General features: G+C 40.3%; 2 protein-coding genes across 4 annotated transcripts in view; both read left to right on the forward strand.

Moving 5' to 3' along the window:
- The window catches only part of LOC143420377 (uncharacterized), a 28820-nt gene extending 25618 nt beyond the window's left edge, over positions 1 to 3202 (forward strand). Inside the window, exon 4 of the mRNA XM_076888430.1 lies at positions 875 to 3202. Coding sequence (XP_076744545.1) covers positions 875 to 1453 — 579 coding nt within the window. The 3' untranslated portion in view covers positions 1454 to 3202. The remainder of the gene's footprint in view (positions 1 to 874) is intronic.
- Positions 3203 to 10539: 7337 nt separating this feature from the next.
- Positions 10540 to 25607, forward strand: part of LOC143420378 (uncharacterized) — a 37171-nt gene continuing 22103 nt past the window's right edge. The window contains exons 1-5 of one of the 3 annotated variants that reach the window (XM_076888433.1): positions 12163 to 12564; positions 13936 to 14532; positions 15543 to 16139; positions 18958 to 19527; positions 20080 to 25491. In XM_076888433.1, the coding sequence (XP_076744548.1) occupies positions 12547 to 12564; positions 13936 to 14532; positions 15543 to 16139; positions 18958 to 19527; positions 20080 to 20298 (2001 nt within the window). In that variant the 5' untranslated portion in view covers positions 12163 to 12546 and the 3' untranslated portion in view covers positions 20299 to 25491. Of the gene's footprint in view, positions 10798 to 12162; positions 12565 to 13935; positions 14533 to 15542; positions 16140 to 18957; positions 19528 to 20079; positions 25492 to 25607 lie in introns of those variants that run through there. The other 2 variants (XM_076888432.1, XM_076888431.1) reach the window with 2 other exon arrangements.

Below are 25607 nucleotides of genomic sequence, written 5' to 3' on the forward strand. Positions count from 1 at the left end.
CAGTAGCAGCTTACAGAGGCATCTAGTTACCCACTCTGGAATTAAGGCATACAGCTGTGACATTTGTGGGAAAACCTTCAGTCAGATAGGGTACCGAAATATACACCTACGCATTCACACCGGACATGATGTGTACTGCTGTGAAAAGTGTGGCAAACGGTTTACAACCAACACGCAGTTCCAACAACACATGTTTACCCACTCTGAGGAGAGACCTTATAAATGTGACCTGTGTGAGAAGACTTTTAAATCTCCACATGACCTGAGACTACACCAAAAGATCCACACCAGAAAGAGACTCTACAAGTGCAGTTACTGTGAGGTATGTATTTATATTTTTATCTTGTCATTTTAGCCTGACTGTTTGGAACAACTCTGCTCATTAAACTGTCTTAGCTAGGGTTGGGTTTTGATAATCGATTTACCGATTAAAATCGAGTCTGGCATGGATAACGTGATATCGATTCATTAAAATCCTGAATCGATTTTTTATTATAATTTTATTTTTTCCCGAAACGCCCGAATCTCTGGTAAAACCTCATACAATTTCGACAACCACCAAACAGTAAATGAGAGCAGGAACACGGATTCTGCACAAAGACGTAAACACAAAGCGCCGACTCGCAGATCAGAATCAGTGAGATGTCGCCTTTCTCCCCTGACGGCACGGACATGGTCGGGGCTGAAAGCTTGCAGCTCACTGATTCTGATGTTTCGGCAATTCTACTGCATGAAAAAGCAGCTCTGAGTGATTATTCAGATTTTCATTTCAGTTATGATTTTTGTTTGTTTTTTATTTGCTCTTTATTTCAGGCGACGTTCAGGATAAAAATGTTGAAGGACTGACTTACACTGTCGTTGTGTCTTTGTTTAGAAGCAGAGCGACACAGATGGATCCAGTTCTCAACCCTGTCATCACTGTGGTGGTGGGAAAGACTTTCATTGTGACCTTTGTCACAAAGCTTTCAGTCGGCAAGAAACCCTGAAAATACATCAACGTAAACACACTGGAGACAAACTGAAATACTGCAATGAATGTGGGAGAAGCTTCAGCACATCAAATGGATTAAAACGACATGAACTCATTCACAGCGGGACAAAAAAGCACATCTGTGATCAGTGTGGGTCATCTTTCATTGCTGCAGGTGGGCTTAAAACACACAAACGAGTCCACACAGGAGAGAAACCATACAAGTGCAGACACTGTGACCAAAGCTTCTCACAATCAGCTAATCGTAACTATCATGAACGTACACACATGGAAGGAAACTACAGCTGTGACCAGTGTGACAAGAGCTTCAGGAATCTCAGTTCATACTCCAGACACAAACGATCCCACGTTACTAATAAACTGTTTCACTGTTACCAATGTGCCCAAACATTCACTAAATTATCTGCTCTGTGCAAACATCAGTGTCATCACTCGGGGCTGAAATCACTCCCATCACAGTAAATCTGAAGAGACAGAAAGATCCTCTTCTGCTTTCAGGGTCAGACTCAAAACTCTTGAGATCAGGCTCCACAGAGTTCAGAGTGAATCTCCTGTAAAGATCTGATGAGGCAACTATGAATGAAAATGGTTCTCTAGTCTCATTTTAAGCTTTCTAAACTGTTCTGCTTCAGTGTTCATGTCGAGTGGTTCGCTTTGTTCCAGCAGTTGGATGAAGAATTTTGAGCTGTGATTTCATTTCCTGTATTTCAGAGTAAAGGCTGAAGTGACAAATGGAAACATGTTTACAGTCACAGTCAGATGAACTGTTTTCAGTGGCACAGATGGAGGTTTATCAGAGGAGGAGACTTGGCTGCTCTCCACTCACACTGAACAGGGTTCCTGCAGCTTATTAAAAATCTGACCTGAAAGTTATGAAAAATTTCCTTGTAACACTGAGTTACAGTAGGGGGCTGCTCCGTAATCCAGTTCAATAACACATCTCCTGACATTAAACATAAGCTTATTTAATAATGTGGATCTCTTTTTGTCCAGATTTTTATTCAGAGGCAGCAACTGTGGTAAGAATTGACCCGGATCTTTACAGATCTTACAGTTTAGTATCAAGTTCATTTCCTTGTTGATGCAGAGCCAGAATTTAGATATTTTTAGACAATTCCATAAAAGATGCATGTAAGTTCCATCTGCTGTTTTATATTTGAGAAGAAAAGGTTGAAAGATCTTTAAAATCTTTTATTTTTCCTTAAACTTGCTGTAGGTATTAAAACTTATGATTTTGTGTTTAAGATGTCGAAACAATTAATTTTGGGAATTGATTTTTTAAAGTTGTGGTTTCATTTGCTCAGAGTTCATCAATGTTTTCCTGATACAAGGTGGGATGGATCCATGCTTTTATGCTGTTTAAGACAAATTCTGAAAGCTGAACGTTGCAGAGATTGAGACCCATTAGACCAGGCAGCATTTTTCAATCTTCTATTGTCCTAAGCTGTGGCCTCAGTTTCACTGGAAGTTGAACCCAAGTACGGTGTTCAGCTGTGGACTGGTCCATGGACCCGCCTGTCCTCCAGGAACACAGGTACACATCCTGGACAGGGAGGAACGCCTGTTTGAGACCAGAGTCAAGGAGACCATTTACATGACAAGGGAAAGACTCTGAATCAAGGAGGGGGCTTAAAGGTGCATTTATTTCCTTTGCAACGTCCATTTAAATTTCCATTTAAACACAGACAACAAGTAACTAGGCTAAGCACAGTAGGAAATGGTTTGCCCCTTCTCATCAGCAACACCTGGACAGAATTACCCTTGACCTTAAATAACCCCGTACCTACCTCTGTTATAACCAGCAAGGTGTTCAAATAGCGCACCACTTCAGTTTTTTTATTATATGATGACTTCTGTATTATTAAGTGATAAGAACAAGTAGTCTGATGTCCTGTAATCATGATGACGCTAAAATTGGAGATACAATAGAAGATACAATAAATAAAATAATTTTTTGTACAAAGTATCAGTATCGGTTCAGTATCATCAATACCAGCCTGAATTTTACTTGGTATCGAATCAGAAATGAAATCAGTGGTATCCCACATTACTAGTCATGATACATCTTTACAATATGCATAAGAGGGCAAACCATGTTTCATTTATAGGCAAGGCAAGTTTATTTATATAGCACAATTCCACAACAAGGTGATTCAAAGTGCTTTACAGAGACATTCAAAAACAAAAACAAATAAAAAGCACGATTTAAAATTGATTAAAAAACAGTCGATAAAATCAGTAGTTAAAATGTAAGTTTTGAAATTTAAGCTTAAAAGTGTGGATTTGGTGCTTTATTCAAATGCAGCTGAGAACAGGTGAGTCTTCAACCTGGATTTAAATAAACTGAGTGTTTCAGCTGATCTGAGGCTTTCTGGGAGTTTGTTCCAGATATAAGGAGCATAAAAGCTGAATGCAGCTTCTCCGTGTCTGGTTCTGACTCTGGGAACTGATTTAAAGAAAAATGGATCCAGATGACCTGAGGGATCTGGAAGGTTCATACTGGGTCACTGATGTATTTTGGTACTAAACCATTCAGAGCGTTATAGACCAGCATCAGGACTTTAAAGTCTATCCTCTGACGGACAGGCAGCCAGTGTAAGGACCTCAGAGCTGGACTGATGTGGTCCACTTTTTTGGTCTTAGTGAGGACTCGAGCAGCAGAGTTCTGAATGAGCTGTAGTTGTCTGACTGATTTTTTAGGTAGACCTGTAAAGATGCTGTTACAGTAATCAAGCATACTAAAGATGAATGCATGGACTAGTTTTTCCAGGTCCTATTGAGACATCAGATCTTTTATCCTTGAAATATTCTTGAGGTGATAGTAAGCTGACTTTGTTATTGTCTTAATGTGTTTTTCTAAGTGTAGGGCTGCATCCATCACTACACCCAAATTTCTCGCCTGGTTGGTGGTTTTTAGGTGTATAGATTGAAGTTCTCTGGTGACCTGTAATCGTTTTTCTTTGGCACCAAAGACTATTACTTCAGTTTTGTTTCTGTTTAGCTGGAGAAAATTGTGGCACAACCAGTCATTAATTTCCTCAATGCATTTACCAAGAGCCTGTACAGGGCCTCGGTCTCCTGGTGACATTGTGATATATATTTGTGTGTCATCTGCATAGCTATGATAGTTTATTTTGTTGTGCTTTATAATCTGTGCCAGTGGGAGCATGTAAATGTTAAACAGAAGGGGTCCCAAGATGGAACCTTGGGGAACTCTACATGTGATACTTGTCTGCTCAGATGTGAAGTTACCTATTGATACAAAGTATTTCCTGTTTTCTACGTATGTTTTGAACCAGTTTAGTACAGTTCCTGAAAGACCTGTCCAGTTCTCCAGTCATTTGAGTAATATGTTGTGGTCAACTGTATCAAATGCTGAACTGAGATCCAGTAAAACTAAGACTGACATTTTTCCACTGTCTGTGTTCAGACATATGTCATTAAACACTTTGGTCAGAGCAGTTTCAGTGCTGTGGTTCTGTCTAAAACCTGACTGGAAGGCATCATAGCAGTTATTCTGTTTTAAGAAGTAATTGAGCTGTTGAGAAACTGCTTTTCAATGATCTTACTTAAAAATGGGAGATTTGAGATCGGCCTGTAGTTGTTCATTTGTGTCTTGTCAAGATTGTCCTTTTTTAGTATAGGTTTGATTACAGCAGTTTTTAGTGGTTCTGGAAACACACCTGATATTAAAAAAAAGTTGACGATCTGTAACAGGTCTGACTCTAAAGTCTTTGAGACCTTTTTGAAAAAACCTGTTGGCAGGACATCTAAACAGCAAGAGGAGGAGTTCAGTTGACCTAAGATGTCCTCCAGGTCTTTGCTGTTAATCGGGTGAAACTGTTTCATGGTGTTTAAACAGTTTTTCGGTGGACACAGTACATATCGTGAATCTGCTGTTGATGTACCAATTGCTTGTCTAATCTTTTGGATTTTTTCTGTGAAGAATTTGGCAAAGTCATTGCAGGTCATGGTTGAATGAAGTTCAGCTGCCACTGACACAGGAGGGTTTGTTAGCCTGTCAACTGTAGAAAAAAACATCATTCTATACATCATTCTACCAGTAATCTAGTTCATCAGTTTGTAGTTTCACAAAACAAAACTAAAAGGAATTTTTGCCACAGGTTTTTCAATGAATTTTGTTAATTTTGTTTCCAGATAAGAGAGGCCAGACCTTTCTTATCCTCTGTGTTTAATCTGGACCTTGGGACAGCTAAGAGCATCTGATCCACAGACTTCAGTGATCTTACAGGAGCGAACCAATTTAAAAGATCAGAAAGGTTTGAGGGTGCTAACCCATGCAACGCCTTAAAAACACATAATAAAACGTTAAAATTAATTCAAAACCTAACTGGCAGCCACTGTAAGGATGCCAGTACGGGAGATATGTAGTCTTGGTTGCATAAAAAAAGATAACCTTTATTAATCCTTCGTGTGGGAAATTTTTGTTACAGTAATAGACAGTGCAAAGTTGCATAGAAAATTTTGAGAAAAAACACTGGAATAATACAGTGGGGCAAAAAAGTATTTAGTCAGCCACCGATTGTGCAGGTACCCCCACTTAAAATGATGACAGAGGTCAGTAATTTGCACCAGAGGTACACTTCAACTGTGAGAGACAGAATGTGAAAAAAAAAACCATGAATCCACATGGTAGGATTTGTAAAGAATTTATTCGTAAATCAGGGTGGAAAATAAGTATTTGGTCAATAACAAAAATACAACTCAATACTTTGTAACATAACCTTTGTTGGCAATAACAGAGGTCAAACGTTTACTATAGGTCTTTACCAGGTTTGCACACACAGTAGCTGGTATTTTGGCCCATTCCTCCATGCAGATCTTCTCGAGAGCAGTGATGTTTTGGGGCTGTCGCCGAGCAACACGGACTTTCAACTCCCGCCACAGATTTTCTATGGGGTTGAGGTCTGGAGACTGGCTAGGCCACTCCAGGACTTTCAAATGCTTCTTACGGAGCCACTCCTTTGTTGCCCGGGCGGTGTGTTTTGGATCATTGTCATGTTGGAACACCCAGCCTCGTTTCATCTTCAAAGTTCTCACTGATGGAAGGAGGTTGTGGCTCAAAATCTCACGATACATGGCCCCATTCATTCTGTCCTTAACACGGATCAGAATAGAATGAAATAAAATACTACATACAATCGAATAAAATAGACTACAAATGCTATATAGAATTGAGTATAATACAACGATGCCAGAAAGAGTATTGCACATGTGTGGATGTGTGTGCTTAGTCAGTTGAAGTCTTTCTTGTGCTGTGGAGTCTGATGGCAGTGGGGAGGAAAGACCTGCGAAATCTCTCCGTCCCACATCATAGGTGCCGCAGCCACTGAAGGAGCTGCTCAGAGCTGTCAGAGTCTCCTGCATGGGGTGGGAGATGTTGTCCAACAGGGATGACAGCTTAGCCACCATTCTCCTGTCACTCACCACCTCTAGGTCCAGAGGGCATCCTAGAACAGAACTGAAAGTAGAGATAGTGTCTGTCTCCCAAATCCAACCTGGAAGCTGGTTCCACAGAAGAGGGACCTGAAAACTGAAGGCTCTCCCTCCCATTCTACTTTTAAATACTCTAGGAACAACAAGTAAGCCTGCAGTGCGAGAGCGAAGTGCTCTAATAAGGTGATATGGTACTACAAGGTCATTAAGATAAGATGGAGCCTGATTATTTAAGACCTTGTATGTGAGGAGCAGAATTTTGAATTCATGCCAGTATATGACATCCCCTCATCTCATCTATCACTCTCCACTTGGTGTCCATCTGAGAACAAGGCACAACTTGCTATTGCAATAAACTATTATGTAATTATCCACACCTAACAACTCCTGCACTTAATCTATAATAAAAATTGTGACAGCAGCAAAACATTCCAGTTGTGCTTATTATTATTCTTATACTGGAATACCTCTCCAACAACTGGTCCATGTGTTAATGTTACCTGTGCTCTTTGTAATCCAGCTGCTGAGGAATCCTCTGCCTTTAGTAGCCTCACACAGCTCTGTTTCCTCCCCATGTCCTTACCAGCCATGTCTGGACAATGTTATATCATGAATAATAATTTAAAAAATCTATATACATAAAACACACACAGTGACATTTTAGACCTTCTTCAGAATACTGGATATACTTTGGGCATCATGGTGCTGATCCAGAATCCTTCCCTTATTATTTATTACTAGAGCTACAATAATAAGGCAATGAGGGGGGGAAAGTAATAAATATGAAATATTGTATTCATGATGTATTCGTTTCACTATTCACTCTGTGCAGGCAGAAAGCTTATTACATGTTTAAACTGTAGAGATACAATCATTTTACTGCTGTAAAATCAGCATTTTGTCTTATTTAAAATATAAATCTAATATGATCTGCTTCTTAATGTATGTTCTTTAAAATACAGCGTGTGATTTTTAAATATTAATTATATATAATATTAATTATAATCATCCATAATTATGTGGACATGAATATTAGATAGCTTTTAGTGAAATACAAGCCCTCGCGGAAAGGCAGGAGAAGCCCTGTAACTTACTTTAAAACTAAATATGTTCCATAAAACGGTGACAGAGCTACAGACCCATGACAGCCTTACCCAGTTAGCCAGCAGCTATGACCAGCACTACTTGTACAGTTAATAAAAGGACAGGTAATGTGTGTCGCGCTGTTGCACACACAGCACGCTCAATTGTTTCAATTCGTCAGTTGCCACAAGACAACTTACCAACGTGTACGTAATAAGCTAATACTGTGTGCTGTAGACTACAGTGTGCACTGTACACCTACTTACTGGTTTTGTCGCATCAGTCTGTGGCTACGTCCACACGTATACGGGTATTTTTGAAAACGGAGATTTTCCATTTTCGTTTTAAAAAATAATCCCGTCCAGACGTAAAGGCAGAAATGAAGGAAAACGCTGCTATGAACATGCCAAAGCAACAGTGCAAAAATATTCCTAACCGTGCAGAAATGTTGGCCAATCAGAAGTCTGGAAGCCTCAGTGGGAAAAAGTAAACAAAGCTGGGGCATAGAAGCAGAACCGAGTCGTATGTGTGGAGGGACAGTAACTGTGTGTATATGTAAGCATTTAAACACTGCAGAGAGTACAATTAACAGTAACAGTATTGTAGAAATTCATTTCACCGAAAAAATAACGTGGCGCACAGTGTGACGTCAAAAAAGGCGCACACCTTTGACGCTGCGTTTTCTCCGTTTTTCTCGTCCACACGTAAATGCAAAAACTGAGTTTTCAAAAATATCCACTCTGGCCGGAGTTTTTAAAAATCTCCGTTTTCAGTGACCAAAAACGCCGTTTTCGTGTGGACGAAAGGTGCAAACACATAGAAAAATCTGCATTTTCAAAAATACCCATTGGTTAATGGCGATCATGTGACTGATGCAAGTCATTTCCTTTTATTTAGCAAAAACTAGGATTGATAGTTAAATATTATTTTTGAGGGGCACAGACAGGACTCCACAAGTACACACACATAAAAAAAATGCCTCAACAAACGGGCACTTTGGGCTCCCATCAGGAAAGGGACGGGTGCTCAAGCCCCTTCCGCCCCACACCCAACCAATCCTTGAAATCTGTGGAAAAGTAGGATACGTTCGTCACCACATTTGGAGGACTCTTCGACTTTGAAAAGCCTTCATCGCATCACTGTGACATAATTGCCTACAAATACGGCATTTGAAGTATCAATCCCCTGAATTTGGACACAGTCTTCCTCTCCTGGTGCATGCTCACTTTTTTTTCGTGGTTTGCAAATAAGGAGGTGGGGCATTGCCGCCACTAACTAGTGTGGACCAGAATTCACTCTTGCCTGTGTGTGCGCGTACCCGTGTGTATGTGTGTGCACGTGAGTGAGTGTGCATGTGGGTGCGTAACAGTTAAAGCACTGTGTGTGTGTGTCTCTGTCACTTCCTGCCGGTCAAAAGTAATCTCCTCACCAAGCTACATCAGATTACTTTAGACAACACACAAAACAGAGTTGACATATTACAAACACTGAGACCCCCACTCTGCATCCACTGGGCCAGTGGCCTCTTGTTGTCTTACATTTACAGATAAGCATGTGGAAAGTCTCCTTCAAACCTACTTCTAACTTATAACAATTATGAGTTTTTATTAAAGGTACAAGCATCAGCATCAGCAACCCCACACTGTAGCTTCCTGCCTCCATTTATGACAGCAGACCCCCAGTGTCCATAAATTCCTTTCTCTCTAAACAATTACACACTCTCAGGCTACAGCTAAGCCAAACTAAAACACAGACAAATCCTTCCTTATTCCTATAATCTAAACAAGTTTAACACATCATATTATAATAATTTTTTTCTTGTACTCACTCTTAACAAATAATAAAAAATAGATGTTAAAAAAAAACAACCAGACAGAAAGATGATAAATTCCCCTCTTGCCCATGCAGGTGGTTTATCATTCAAGCTCAGGTCCTCTAAAAGAGGCCTGGGGGCTTGAGGGTCCTGTGCATCCTAGCTGTTCCTAGGACTGCGCTCAAATCTCCAATGTTGTTCCTGGGATAAGCTGGAGCCAAATATTCTGATGTCACAGTAGATTTCACATTACACGAAAAGAAGAACAAGAATAGGGAATTTAATTTAAACTTACATACAGTACAGACTTACATTGATCAGTATTATAATTATGTACAAATATATACAGATGCATCAAAGAATACAGCCAGTCAAACCGGGGTAGCATTTGTGGTCCCTGAAAAGGATCAATGGTGGACCGTCAGTACACACTGGAGAAATGCTTCCAGTACTGTCAGCTGTTCAGTGGGTAGAAGACATGTGACCGTTACAATCAGGCATTTGTTCAGACTGAAGCTCTTCATTGGCCAGTTTACAGTGTAGCCACTCAGAAAGTAGAGCAGATGTACTAACAGAGGTTCAGCAAACATTTAACGAAATACACATGATGGGACTTATAGTTGGCTTTTTATGTATTCCAGCTCACTATGGAGTCAGAGGAAATGAAACGACAGAGTTGTGAAGAAAGCCACAAAACATGGGGTTAACTGAACTGGCTATTAACTTCTGTCAGACAGAGATAACGAGTATAATAAGACAAGAAATAAAGGAAACATGGTAAAAAAAAAGTGGGAGGAAGAAAGGAGGGGACGATGGTTGTATAAAAATTTAAGGAGGGTAGGAGAAATGAGAAGCACAGGAAGGAGTAGGAGAGAGGAGGTGGTCATATCTGGAATAAGATTTGGACATACTGGTTTGATCACTACTATTGGTGACTGTCAAACCTTTGAGTCGCCGAGAAGCTGAATAGGGGGATAATGTTGACGCGCCCACTGTTCAAAACGTAAGTTTACTGCAAAAGGGTTCAAGAAGTGAAAGTTGTCAGGCCTTATTCCAGTTTTTAAAACAGAGTATACATTGAGGGAGGATTCTGGTGTCGACGTTTCACTCCACATCAGTTGGTGGCGGTAATGCACCATTTTGGTGTTTGACAACCGCCAATAACCAATAAAAAGAAGAAGAAGTCTGTTCCGGGATCACATGCTGGAAACAGTTTACGCAGACGGAGTTACCGTTTCATCCTAAGCGAGTAAAATCCTGAATTTGGATGATAAAACAAACTAAACCAACGTTTGGATCGATATCTGCATCGATCTGCCCACCCTTGTCTCCTGGATCGTAGCTGAGATCAGCGTGAACCACGTGGGTCTCTGCTCCCTGATCTGTTTCCTGTGTTTGGAAAGAGTTGCAGCTTCATCGCGGAGTTTCTCTCGGTTTGTGGGCTCATCTAAAGGTAAGCACCGAGCTAACTTTACTGTGAGTTCAGTTCATGTTGAGTTTAGCTCCTGAATGAGGTCTTCTGCTGCTCTCCTCGGTGTCTGTTCACAGTTTATTGTGAACACGTTGAGAGAAGAGTGAGAGAGTGTTTGGAGAAAAACACCAACTAATCATTAGCTCAACATGCTGGGAGAAGTTGAGTGTTTGCTGTGATGCACAGGAAGATGTTAACAAAAACTAATGAAACAGAGATGAAAGTAAACAGTGTTCATATTTGAAAGCACAGAGAATAAAATATATTGTGGTGGTTAATGTGCAGCTCTTGGTGATTTGGGAGAATCATGTTTTTAATCGTGTTGTGGATTAAATGTTGGGTTTGATTTCATTTTGTCTACAGAAGTTTTTCCCACCTGTGATCGTTCAGATTGATTTGTTGGTTTGACTTGAATCATGTGAAGGTTTAAAGCTGCACTTCCCCCAAAAAGAATAAAGTATAATCATGAAGAATGTAATAATGTCTTCCTGTGTCAAACACAGCTGCAGTCAAAGCAGGAAGGAAAGCACTGAAACCACTGATCAATGACCATGAGTACTGTGGGAAATATAAATGTTGTAATTTTAAATAAGTGCCATATTAATCAAGAGGTTATAGAAGGTTTAAACTGGAAGACATTTAAAGTAGTGTTTTGCTTGTAACTGCATACGTGCCTGCGCAGATTAGAACAGGATGGACTCAGGATGTGTCATATACGATCATGGGGCCTCACAACGAGAAACAGGAAACAGATGGAGGTGAGAGAGTGCTGAAACCGTTAGTGAGGAACAAACATCAATACTATAAAAGGAGTTGCAGACAACTATCGTGCATGTTATGTTATCTGCTTACGCATGAAGGGGCGTGAACCCTGACATGTAAAACTGTGTATCGAAGTGCTTCCTCTTTGAGATCTACTGGACTACGCTGAGGGTGGTGTCGTGTACATCTCCCACATATGTGCTTAATAAATAATTGTTGTTGACTGGACAAGATCTGAGTAATGTTTTTTTGTTCTCAGCCCAACATCAAAGAATCAGGACAGTACCGTTCAGAAAGTTGGGGAATGGCTGCACAGAATCAAACTTTTAGGAATGGTGGAGGTGGTGGGACTGGAGGGCTGAAGGAGTTGAAAGTGTGGGGTGGGGGAGTAACAGGTCTGTCCCTGTTTGTGGAAACCACAGGAGGAGCTGTTCAGGCTGTTGCTGGGTGTGAATTGTTGATGGAGTCTTTAAACTTGTAGTTGCTGTTTTCCAGACTGAAGCAGAGTCGTTAGCTGAAAACTGGTTTTAGAGCTTCATTCAGGACACCATCTCAGGCTCTTACAGCCTTACCTGTATTATAACAAAGTGTATAAACCCCAATCCACCTTTAACATGGTCCTTCTCCCAAACCTTCAAATAGGACTTTCTGGCCCTGTCATAGTAAAGGGCTGCTTAGAATATTAGAGCCAATGTCACAAAGTTCCTCCTGAAGTATAAGTGAGTGAGAGAGTTTCCTCACTTTGCAGCACAACACGTCTCACAAGATTTCTACAAGCAATCAGAGTGAAATTTGTACTTTGTGTTGTCAGATGAACATATGAGACACTTTGACTCTTCAGTGCAGTGTGGAGCCTAACAAAGATCTGTTTTGTGTCCCAGCTGATCAGCAGGAGGAGAAGAGTCTGACGGAGCAGCAGAGGAACATTTTCAGCCATCTGGACTCAGCTGAGTCACTACAGAGGAAACAATGAGCTCAACACAGGAGGTGAGGAAAATATCACAGTTTCACCAAATAATCAGTCACGTCTAAAACTCTCATCCTCCCAACCTGTTATATGACTGTGTTGTATATTATGTTGTTTTTTACAGACCACAGCACATGTTAAAACAAGAAAGGTTTATTCATAAAAAATATTTATTAATCAAATGGACAAAACATTTTTTCATCATCCCCAAAAAGACACGTTCATAGCACCACAACAGCAGCCCGATATCAGACAGAAGCTGTCAGCTGAGCTCTGTAGAGTGGGAAATTATTATGAAACTCTTCAAACTCTCTTTACTCTATACTTAAGTACAGATATTAGTGTTAAAAAATACTTCAGTAAAAGTATTCATTCAACTTCTTTACTTAAGTAACAGTGAAAAAGTACAGGCTCTGAAATGTAATCAGAGTAAGAAAGTAAAAGTAGCTCCTTGAAGAACATTTTAACCACATGTTTTTATCCAAAGTTAACTGAACCTTGTGCTTTATTAATGTAATAATAAAATAAGATTAGTAAATGAAGTACAAACTATTTATTTCTAATAAAGGTTCTCTGTTTGAATCAGTTAATTAGAAAATGAAGGAAAATAAAACATGTGTGTATTTTCTGTTGCCTACATTGTAGAGGGTGACTTTGCCTCTAAACAGGAACATGAGCAGGGAAGAGGTTAAAGTGGGATTGAGCAGGTGGGAACCCTAAAATCAGCTGTAGTGGCTCAGCGTGGGGAAAAGAATCACAGCTCACAATAATTTCTGTTGAGAGCTCCAGTAGATTTTCTTCAAGTACAGGCTGTGATCAGCTGACCTGCTGCTCTCTGTGGATGTACACAACTGAATTTTGCTGATGTTTGTTGATAGAAACGCTGCATTTGAAATTACCTGTTTGTTCAGGTGCTGTGCAAAAAAGAAAGAAGAACAACATCTCACTTTAACTCCTGACTATGACTCACAGTTTTGCGTCTTTCATCTCTTTTTATGTTTCATACCCTGGTGATTAGTACACGATCAGGATTGTCTTTCATGTGTTACTTTTCAGGCTCAAATTGGTTTGATGTTTGAAACCAAAAGTAAAAAGTCTGTTTTGATAATATAATGAGTAGAAAGTGTTTTTTTTTTTCTGTGGGAAGTAAAACTAAGGAAAATAAGGAAAAAATATTTTAGTGTTTGAACAGTCATGAATTATTTTTAACAGCAGGTTGGATGTAATGTGTTTCCACTACCAGCAGGTGGGGATAAGAGACCTTTAAGGTGTTTGGTGCCACACTCCACCTTCAGGTTTAAAACTAGTGTTAATGGAGGGAGTTTGAAGGTTGAGTTTGTTCCACGACTGCATTTCACTCACTGCCTCTGTTTGTATCTCTGTCACTGCAGGACCAACATGGAGCGAGAAGTCAGCGCTCTCAGGAGGCCGACAAACCTCACAGAAGAAAGAGAGAGAAAACATACAGCTGTGACGAGTGTGGGATGGGATTTACTCTGAAGTCTAATCTAAAACATCATCAGATCATCCACACTGGAGAGAAACCGTTCAGCTGTGACTTGTGTGGAAAGACTTTTCCCAGGAAGGATTCCCTAAAAAACCACCAGCTCATCCACAGTGGAGTTAAAGCGTACAGCTGTGATCAGTGTGGCAGAGCTTTTACTCAAAGTGGCCACTTACAGAGGCATCTAGTTACCCACTCTGGAATTAAGGCATACAGCTGTGACATCTGTGGGAAAACCTTCAGTCAGATAGGGCACCGAAATACACATCTACGCATTCACACCGGACATGATGTGTACTGCTGTGATCAGTGTGGCAAACGGTTTATAACCAACATGCAGTTACAACGCCACATGTTTACCCACACTGAGGAGAGACCTTATAAATGTGACCTGTGTGAGAAGACTTTTAAATCTCCACATTACCTGAGACGACACCAACAGATCCACACCAGAAAGAGACTCTCCAAGCGCAGTTACTGTGAGGTATGTATTTATATTTTTATTTTGTCATTTTAGCCTGACTGTTTGGAACAACTCCGCAAATTAAACTGTGTTAGCATGTTAGCAATTCTACTGCCTGGAAAAGGCTGCATCAAGGCGGCACAGTTAATCTCCCTCAGATTGTTTTGCAGCATGTTTCATAATCTGAAAAAAAAAAAACGTGTCACATGTACAGACCCAATATCTGATTTCAACACATGAGGACTTACATGTAAGCTTTAATCTGCAGTTGATCAAATCCCACTGAGCAGTCCTTCCCTTTAAATCTAACCTCTCTTCTTCCTCTCCTGTCCTGTGTGTCTTATCTTTCTCCATCTCTGAGTGAAGTTAGCTCTCTTTCTTTTCTCTCCCTGTGATGTGCAGCAGCTGGACCTTTAGCCAGCAACACACTGTGAGACAAACTGCACACAAACAGTTTGTGTGTTTGCTGATGTTTGTTGATAGAAACGCTGCATTTGAAATTACCTGTTTGTTCAGGTGCTGTGCAAAAAAGAAAGAAGAACAACGTCTCACTTTAACTCCTGACTATGACTCACAGTTTTGCCTCTTTCATCTCTTTTTCTGTTTCATACCCTGGTGATTAGTACACGATCAGGATTGTCTTTCATGTGTTACTTTTCAGGCTCAAATCAGTTTGATGTTTGATGCCCTTAGTGATGAAATAACTCCCCTCAAATTTCTCAAACCAAAAGTAAAAAAGACTGTTTTGAAAATGTAATGAGTAGAAAGTCCTTTTTGTTTGAGGAGTAAAAGTAAAAAAAAAAAGTCAAAAATATTTTAGAGTGTTTGAACAGTCATGAATTATTTTAAAACCAGGTTGGATGTAATGTGTTAGAACTACCAGCAGGTGGGGATAAGAGACCTTTAAGGTGTTTGGTGCCACGCTCCACCTTCAGGTTTAAAACTAGTGTTAATGGAGGGAGTTTGAAGGTTGAGTTTGTTCCACGACTGCATTTCACTCACTGCCTCTGTTTGTATCTCTGTCACTGCAGGACCAACATGGAGCGAGAAGTCAGCGCTCTCAGGAGGCCGACAAACCTCACAGAAGAAAGGGAGAGAAAACATACAGCTGTGACGATTGTGGGAAGGATTTTACTGAGAAGGATAAACTGAAGCAGCATCAGGTCATCCACACTGGAGTTAAAGCGTACAGCTGTGACTTGTGTGGAAAGACTTTTCCCAGGAAGGATTCCCTAAAGAGACACCAAGTCATCCACAGTGGAGTTAAAGCGTACACCTGTGATCAGTGTGGCAGAGCTTTTACTGACAGTAGCAACTTAAAGGCTCATCTAGTTACCCACTCTGGAATTAAAGCATACAGCTGTGACATCTGTGGAAAAACTTTCAGCCTGATTGTGAGCAGAAATACACACCTACGCATTCACACCGGACATGATGTGTACTGCTGTGATCAGTGTGGTAAACACTTTACAAGAAACCAGCAGTTACAACAACACATGTTTACCCACACTGAGGAGAGACCTCATAAATGTGACCTGTGTGAGAAGACTTTTAAAGCTCCACGTTACCTGAGACAACACCAACAGATCCACACCAGAAAGAGACTCTCGAAGCGCAGTTACTGTGAGGTATGTTTTTATGTTTTTATCTTGTCATTTTAGCCTGACTGTTTGGAACAACTCTGCTCATTAAACTGTGTTAGCATGTTAACAATTCTACTGCATGAAAAGGCTGCATCTGAGGCGGCACAGTTAATCTGCCTCAGATTGTTTTGCAGCAAGTTTCATAATCTGAAAAAAAGACATAAAATCATATGTACAGACTAGAGATGGACCAATCCGATATTATGTATCTGTCTTATACTGACGTAAATTACTGGATCGGATATCGGAGAGAAATAAAAAATGTAATCTGATCCATTAAATATCAAAAAAGCACTTCACAAAACTTGCGACATGGCGTAACTCGGCTCATAACCGTAGCACGTGGCAGCAGTATGCATCACGTGATAAAGTGGTTGTGGCGTGCGGGACCTGTCTGCAGTCTGAGCATTTGGAGCCTTGCTACCAATCCGGCATTTCATCTCGGAGGAAGTTATCCCCGAGAGAAGTAAAGCAAGTGTGTAAGTTCATCTCTGAATGTTTGTAAAGCATTCCTGCGTTAAGCTTAACAACCGATATATGGAGCGACTGCCTCTTCTCTCTCTCTCCCTCTCCTGCTGCTACTTCAATCATGAAACTGCTTAATGATCAGCTGATCGGCTTTTCTGTCGCGAGTCCGTCTCTCTTGTTTGTTTTTGGCCCACTTCGCACCAGAAAGAGGAAACCAGCGGCTGAACAACTGCAGCACGTTTAAGCTTGATAAGCTGTTGTTAGAATTTATTTACGTTCTACACCAGGATCTTTTTCTACGTAGCTGACGCTGGTAACTGTGCAGGGGCTGATCTAGCAAAGTTTAGCCAGGGGGGCCGATAGGGCATTAACAGGGAAAAGGGGGCACAAAGACATATTTTTCTTTCATATTCTCATTTAAAATGTCTAGCTTTTAATAAATAATTATACGAAGCTTACACCCAAAGTTTTAATCTGATGTAAAATGTATAGAAGTTCATTACTGTATATAGTAACTATCAAGTCTAATATACCCTAGTAAGCTATACTACTTTTTCCTTTGGGAAGGTACCATCTGTGCAGTCTGCAAATCTGTTGAAGATGTTGAATCTATTTAAATGTTCTTGAAAAATAATTGATTTCCTTGCAAGTATCATGAGGTGGAGGGTGGGTGGTTGCCTTTTGTTTTTGTTTTTTTTTGCTGGGAGTTTTAGAGCCCTATTAGTTAGGTTGCTTACTCTTTAAAATACCAGAATAGGGAGGATGGAGTAGGTTTACATTCATTAGATTGGTCAGTATTGCTGAACTATGAAATATTTTGGGTGCAGTGTATTTTTTGCATACAGGTATAACAGAATAGCTTTAGTTTTTTCTTTTTGTTTTTTTGTTGTTGTTTTTACTTGAGCATGAACTTATACAAAAAGCAGCAAGATATTTTAAAAAAACAGCTTTATTGATTAAAAACACACTATATGTCAAGAGATGTTTGTTTTCATATAATTTGATCAGCTTCATGAAATGTGCTAAACGTCTATGTGACTTTTCACCCAATAACCTTGTGATGAATTTATCCAGCTACTGAACCATTTCCTGTTTTTTGAGTACAAATGTAGAAAAGGGAAAGAACCCGTTGCTTTTAGTACACTCTGTACAAAGTGTAGACAGGAAACTGCAGGTTTGCAGAGCATGTTTTTTACAGAAGTGAAACTATAATCTTAAGTGTGTATGTGCTGATTCTGTTGCTCTGAGTGACGTTGTTATTTTTGTACACACACACACACACACACACACACACACACACACACACACACACACAGACATGTATAAATGTACCACGCAGGCAGATCGCAGATTCGCAGATCTCAGAAGTGACTGCCCACGCGTGTAAATACGACTGCAGTCTTTGTGTTTTCTAACTCAGGTGTCTTAGCTGAAGAATTACAGGGTGATTTAAAGAAATCCCCTGTCACTATATCAGATTCATATCGACAGATATCCAAATTTATGATATCGGTATCGGACATAACAAAGTGGTATCGTGCCATCTCTAGTACAGACCCAATATCTGATTTCAACACATGAGGACTTACATGTAAGCTTTAATCTGCAGTTGATCGAATCCCACTGAGCAGTCCTTCCCTTTAAATCTAACCTCTCTTCTTCCTCTCCTGTCCTGTGTGTCTTATCTTTCTCCATCTCTGAGTGAAGTTAGCTCTCTTTCTTTTCTCTCCCTGTGATGTGCAGCAGCTGGACCTTTAGCCAGCAACACACTGTGAGACAAACTGCACACAAACAGTTTGTGTGTTTGCTGATGTTTGTTGATAGAAACGCTGCATTTGAAATTACCTGTTTGTTCAGGTGCTGTGCAAAAAAGAAAGAAGAACAACGTCTCACTTTAACTCCTGACTATGACTCACAGTTTTGCCTCTTTCATCTCTTTTTATGTTTCATACCCTGGTGATTAGTACACGATCAGGATTGTCTTTCATGTGTTAATTTTCAGGCTCAAATCAGTTTGAGTTTGAAACCAAAAGTAAAAAGTCTATTTTGAAAATATAATGAGTAGAAAGTCTTTTTTTCTGTGGGGAGTAAAAGTAAGGAAAATAAGGAAAAGATTATTTTAGAGTGTTTGAACAGTCATGAATTATTTTTAACACCAGGTTGGATGTAATGTGTTAGAACTACCAGCAGGTGGGGATAAGATGCCTTTAAGGTGTTTGGTGCCACACTCCACCTTCAGGTTTAAAACTAGTGTTAATGGAGGGAGTTTGAAGGTTGAGTTTGTTCCACGACTGCATTTCACTCACTGCCTCTGTTTGTATCTCTGTCACTGCAGGACCAACATGGAGCGAGAAGTCAGCGCTCTCAGGAGGCCGACAAACCTCAACCAAGAAAGAGAGAGAAAACATACACCTGTGATGAGTGTGGGAAGGGTTTTATTTCCAAGTGTCACCTGAAACATCATCAGGTCATCCACACTGGAGAGAGACCGTTCAGCTGTGACTTGTGTGGAAAGTCTTTTTCCAGGAAGGATTCCCTAAAAAACCACCAACTCATCCACAGTGGAGTTAAAGCGTACACCTGTGATCAGTGTGGAAGAGCTTTTGCTCAAAGTGGCCACTTACAGAGTCATCTAGTTACCCACTCTGGAATTAAGGCATACAGCTGTGACATCTGTGGGAAAACCTTCAGCCGGTTAGGGAACCGAAATACACACCTACGCATTCACACCAGACATGATGTGTACTGCTGTGATCAATGTGGCAAACAGTTTATAACCAACAAACAGTTCCAACGCCACATGTTTACCCACACTGAGGAGAGACCTTATAAAGCTCCACATTACCCGAGAGTACACCAACAGATCCACACCAGAAAGAGACTCTACAAGTGCAGTTACTGTGAGGTATGTATTTATATTTTTAACTTGTCATTTTAGCCTGACTGTTTGGAACAATTATGCTCATTAAACTGTCTCAGCTAGGGGTGGGTTTTGATAATCAATTTACTGATTAAAATCAATTCTGGCTTGGATAACGTGATATCAATTCATTAAAATTCTGAATCGATTTTTTTAATATAATTTTATTTTGCTCGACATGCCCGAATCTCAGGTGAAACCTCACAAAATTTTGACAACCACCAAACAGTAAATGAGAGCAGGTACACGGATTCTGCACAAAGACGTAAACACAAAGCGCCGACCCGCAGATCAGAATCAGTGAGATGTCGCCTTTCTCACCCGACAGCACGGACACGGTCGGGGCTGAAGGCTTGCAGCTCACTGATTCTGATGTTTCGTCAATTCTACTGCATGAAAAAGCAGCTCTGAGTGATTATTCAGATTTTCATTTCAGTTATGATTTTTGTTTGTTTTTTATTTGCTCTTTATTTCAGGCGATGTTCAGGATAAAAGTGTTGAAGGACTGACTTACACTGTCTTTGTGTCTTTGTTTAGAAGCAGAGCGACACAGATGGATCCAGTTCTCAACCCTGTCATCACTGTGGTGGTGGGAAAGACTTTCGTTGTGACCTTTGTGGAAAAAATTGCAGTCAAGTCAAGTCAAGTAGTCAAGTATTTATTTATTGTCATTGTCAAAGAACAATGAAATTGCGTTTGGGGCTTCCGTACACCCGTAAAAAAAAAACAAAAAAAAAAACAAAAAAAACCCCTTAACCCTTTAGAGCCGATCGGAGCGGGAACGCTCTGTTATGCGTAACTATTTTTAAATCCCAGTAGCTCTGCAACCACGTAAGCTAGCGCAATATTTTTTTTTGCATATGAAACCGGAGGAGTTGTACTTACATATTGTGCCATCAGCTTGTCCTAGGTCACGGTTTCCTTCCACATAAAGCTTAGCAAAAACTGCATAAAAAGCGCTTGCAGGAACAAAAACATAATATTCCAGAAACACGCTTTGCCGATCCAATCAGCTGTTCAAAACACTTCCTACGTTGGAATAGACGTCAGCGCGAACTTTTGCATTTCCGCCATTACCTGGCCGAAACCGGAAGTGACGTCATTTTCGCGGAAATGTAGTCTTTTTTGCGATCAGGGCCTCAGGGCCTATACTGCTCTTTTTAAAAGTTATCTTTGACTTTATGACTTTCTGTGTCGTTTCTGGGATGCTTAGGACTCATATTGCACTGCTGGAAATAGTTTATTTTGATGCATATGCTGCTTTTTTGCAAATTTGCACTATAATATTTATTTTCGTTTTTCCTGCAGTGTATAAAAATTGGTGTATTTCAAAAATAAAACTATGAAGACACTCAAAATAAATTTCCTGTGGTGGGAAACTATTTTGTGCAACTTTTTTGTATTTACAGTTTTGAGGGATAAGCCTCTTAAATTTCTCTAACTACAAATATATGTTAAAAAATCAAAAACGATTTTCAATTTTTTTGTAGTTTATTGCACTTTTTTTGCAATTTATGTAATTACTATGCACTTAATGAATACATATTATTAAAATCTGGGCTATAATGGTTGTATTGATATATAGCAACTTGAAATGCTCTCAAAAATGGCTCCACAGCATGTAAAAATATAATATAAGCTCTGGCGGACTTGGTTCTATGGTAGGTCTTAAAGGGTTAAAACCCAAGTGTAAATATTTAACCCAGTGTAACTTCAGTGCAATGAGACAATCCTTAGCAACAACATGAGAACAAGACAGGTAATGTTCATAGGACATTCAGACAAAGAACTGAGAAACATGACAAAATGCAACAATGCAACCCGTTCAATATTATTGTACTGTGAGATATGATGGTTGTCTATTTAAGAAAGAAGGGGAGGGGGGGGGGAAGAGAGAATAAAGATATAATGCACCAATGCAAACCAGTTCAGTGCTATTAAGAAGTTGGATATGGTTATTGTCCGTGAGAGGGGGGCAGAGAGGGGAGGGGGGCAGAATTCAGGAGCCTCACAGCCTGTGGATACAGGCTGTTGGCCAGTCTGGATGTTCTGGCCTGTATAGACCTGTACCTTCTCCCTGAGGGCAGCAGGTGGAAAAGGTGGCGCGCAGGGTGATGTTGGTCCCGCAGGATACTGTGCACCTTCAGACAGCGAGTGGGGAAGATATTACTAATCTCTGGCAGAATTGTTCCAATAATTCTGCCAGCTTCTTTCACCACCCGCTGGAGTGCTTGCTGGTTGGCCTTGGTGCAGCTGGGGAACCACACTAGAAATCCATGCGTCAGGACGCTGCTGATGGCACAGTTGTAGAAGTTCAACATCAGAGATCTGGGAATGTGTGCGCTCCGTAGTCTCCTCAGGTAGTAGAGGCGCTGTTGGGCCTTCCGTGCAACTAAGGTGATATGGTTGCCCCAGGACAGGTCCTCGGTCACAGTTACCCCCAAGAATTTAAAACTGCTCACCCTCTCCACCGCCTCACTGCCAATGAAGAGAGGCAGATGGTTGTTATGACCCTTCCTCCGGAAATCTACAATGATCTCCTTGGTCTTTTTGGTGTTTAAGACCAAGTTATTGTCGTGGCACCATGACTCTAGTTGTTGCACCTCTGTCCTGTAGTTTGTCTCATCATTGTTGGATATAAGTCCGAGCACTGTAGTGTCATCTGCAAACTTAACAATGAGATTGGACGCTGTAAAATTATGATATTATTTTATGCCATGTTATACCCCTAATTAAAGATTGTGAATTATTATGTAGTTTTAGTTTGCATTATTCTCCTGAATTAGAAGAAGCTGATAACTATTGCATTAGTTAAACTGATTTGCATTACATTAAACTGCTGACTTGTTGTGAATGAATGATATTGTTTTATGATGCATTATACTGCTGAGTTATAAGAAATCTAATTTGTCTGAGTAGAAGAGAACAGAGTGTGCTGGAGTTTTCTGCCCCATTTCAGCAGGAGCAGATAAACAGGGAGCCAAGGTCGTAGCTTAGGCGCTGTGTGAGAGAAAGCATGTGAATGTTTAGGCTTTGTATGATAAGGTGGAGGCACCAGAGGCTATAAAAGTTTGAGCAATGCTCCACCATTTTGAGATTTTGAGGCTGTCTGCATCAGTGTCCATCTCCCACGTGTGTGATCATTAAATCATCGTTTGACTCAACCCGACCGGACCAGTGTTGTTATTGTGGTTTTTCTCTTGTCTCCATCCCCAATATTTTGAACCTTAACAACGCGCAGGAGGAAATACAGTCATGGGTGAAGAGGGTGTATAGCAGAGGGCTCAGAACACACCCCTGAGGGGCACCAATACACCTTAAAAACACATCAACGTAGACACACTGGAGAAGAACTGAAATTTTGCAAAGAATGTGGGAGAAGCTTCACCACATCAAGTGGATTAAAACGACATGAACTCATTCACAGTGGGACAAAAAAGCACATCTGTGATCAGTGTGGGTCATCTTTCATTACTGCAAGTGGGCTTAAAACACACAAGTCCACACAGGAGAGAAACCATACAAGTGCAGATACTGTGACAAAAGCTTCTCACAATCAGCTAATCGTAACTATCATGAACGTACACACATGGAAGGAAACTACAGCTGTGACCAGTGTGACAAGAGCTTCAGGAATCTCAGTTCATACTCCGAACACAAACGATCCCACGTTACTAAAAAACTGTTTCACTGTTACCAATGTGCCCAAACATTCACCTCATTGTCTGCTCTGTGCAAACATCAGCGTGATCACTCAGGGCTGAAATCACTTCCATCACTGGATCACAGTGAATCTAAAGAGACAGAAAGATCCTCTGGTTTCAGTGTCAGACTCAAAACCCTTGAGATCAGACTCCACAGAGTTCAGAGTGAATCTCCTATAAAGATCTGATGAGGCAACTATGAATGAAAATGGTTCCCTAGTCTCATTTTAAGGTTTCTAAACTGTTCTGCTTCAGTGTTCATGTCGAGTGGTTCGCTATGTTCCAGCAGTTGGATGAAGAAGTTTGAGCTGTGATTTCATTTCCTGTATTTCAGAGTAAAGGCTGAAGTGACAAATGGAAACATGTTTACAGTCAGTCAGATGAACTGTTTTCAGTGGCACAGATGGAGGTTTATCAGAGGAGGAGACTTGGCTGCTCTCCACTCACACTGAAGAGGGTTCCTGCAGCTTATTTAAAATCTGACCTGAAAGTTATGAAAAATTTCCTTGTAACACTGAGTTACAGTAGGGGGGCTGCTCCGTAATCCAGTTCAATAACACATCTCCTGACATTAAACGTAAGCTTATTTAATAATGTGGATCTCTTTTGTCCAGATTTTTATTCAGAGGCAGCAACTGTGGTAAGAATTGACCCGGATCTTTACAGATCTTACAGTTTAGTATCAAGTTCATTTCCTTGATGATGCAGAGCCAGAATTTAGATATTTTTAGACAATTCCATAAAAGACGCATGTAAGTTCCATCTGCTGTTTTACATTTGAGAAAAAAGGTTGAAAGATCTTTAAAATCTTTTATTTTTTCTTAAACTTGCTGTAGGTATTAAAACTTATGATTTTGTGTTTAAGATGTCGAAACAATTAATTTTGTGAATTCATTTTTTTAAAGTTGTGGTTTCATTTGCTCAGAGTTCATCAACGTTTTTCTGATACAAGGTAGGATGGATCCATGCTTTTATGGTGTTTAAGACAAATTCTGAAAGCCGAACGTTGCAGAGATTGAGACCCATTAGACCAGGCAGCATTTTTCAATCTTCTATTGTCCTGAGCTGTGGCCTCAGTTTCACTGGAAGTTGAACCCAAGTACGGTGTTCAGCTGTGGACTGGTCCGTGGACCCGCCTGTCCTCCAGGAACACAAGTACACATCCTGGACAGGGAGGAACGCCTGTTTGAGACCAGAGTCAAGGAGACCATTTACATGACAAGGGAAAGACTCTGAATCAAGGAGGGGGCCTAAGGGGACTTTTATTTCCTTTGCAACATCCATTTAAATTTCCATTTAAACACAGACAACAAGTAACTGGACTAAGCACAGTAGGAAATGGTTTGCCCCTTCTCATCAGCAACACCTGGACAGAATTACCCTTGACCTTAAATAACCCCGTACCTACCTCTGCCATAACCAGTACATAAAATGAAATACAACCCTCTAGTGGTGATAAGGACAGGGAAATAAGAAAAATGGCTGAGGCAGAGGACATAGGCTGTGTCCCAATTAAGAGACTGCACGCTTGAAGTACGCATTTTAAGTGCGGTTATGTCACCGCCACGCGACGACGGCTGTCCCAATTTGAAGTGTACTTCAAATGCATACTCCAAATGCGCCGTCGATTTCCCCAAATATCAAGCGTGGTCCGGTGCACGCTTCGTGGTCCCATATATCCCACAATTCATAGCGCGGCGGTGGGTGTGGAGAAGTGTGCCGCAAAATACGGCAGAAGGGAGTGGCCGAAGAGGTTTCTTATTTATTTCCAAACTTTATTGAAATCATAAAGCAAACAGTCAGGCATTCCAGTTCAGTTTGTACAGTAGACATACAAGGCAAATAAGAGTAACAATATACAGTACAATGAAATAAGAAGGATAAATAAATAAAGGATAGAAAAGAAAAAAAGGGGGGGATATGTGACAGACTTCATAACAACTTTGTACTTGAAAGTTGTGACAGCTCATTCGTTAAACATTTCTGAATGAATTTCAATCAATGATAAACCTTTTTTATTGGAAGTTAATTTAAGAGAGTTTAAGTAATATTCAATTTCAGTCAAAAACAAATTAAATGATGGGGTTGAGTTTTGAAATTTACATTTATGTATGTGGAATTTCTCTAATAAGATGGAGCGGCCGAAGAGTGAACTGTCAAAAGTACTGAATATGACGTCACTTATTTATGTGCGAATGTTTAATAAGTAAAGTCAGTCATATATCCACAAACACAACAAGCTGAAAGTCAGTGATTATATATACACACATATATATACACTGAACAAAAATATAAACGCAACACTTTTGTTTTTGCTCCCATTCCCCATAGGATGGACGTAGAGACCTAAAATTCATCCCA

The sequence above is a fragment of the Maylandia zebra genome, linkage group LG9, assembly GCF_041146795.1.
Source record: "Maylandia zebra isolate NMK-2024a linkage group LG9, Mzebra_GT3a, whole genome shotgun sequence".
Classification (NCBI taxonomy): Eukaryota; Metazoa; Chordata; class Actinopteri; order Cichliformes; family Cichlidae; genus Maylandia; species Maylandia zebra.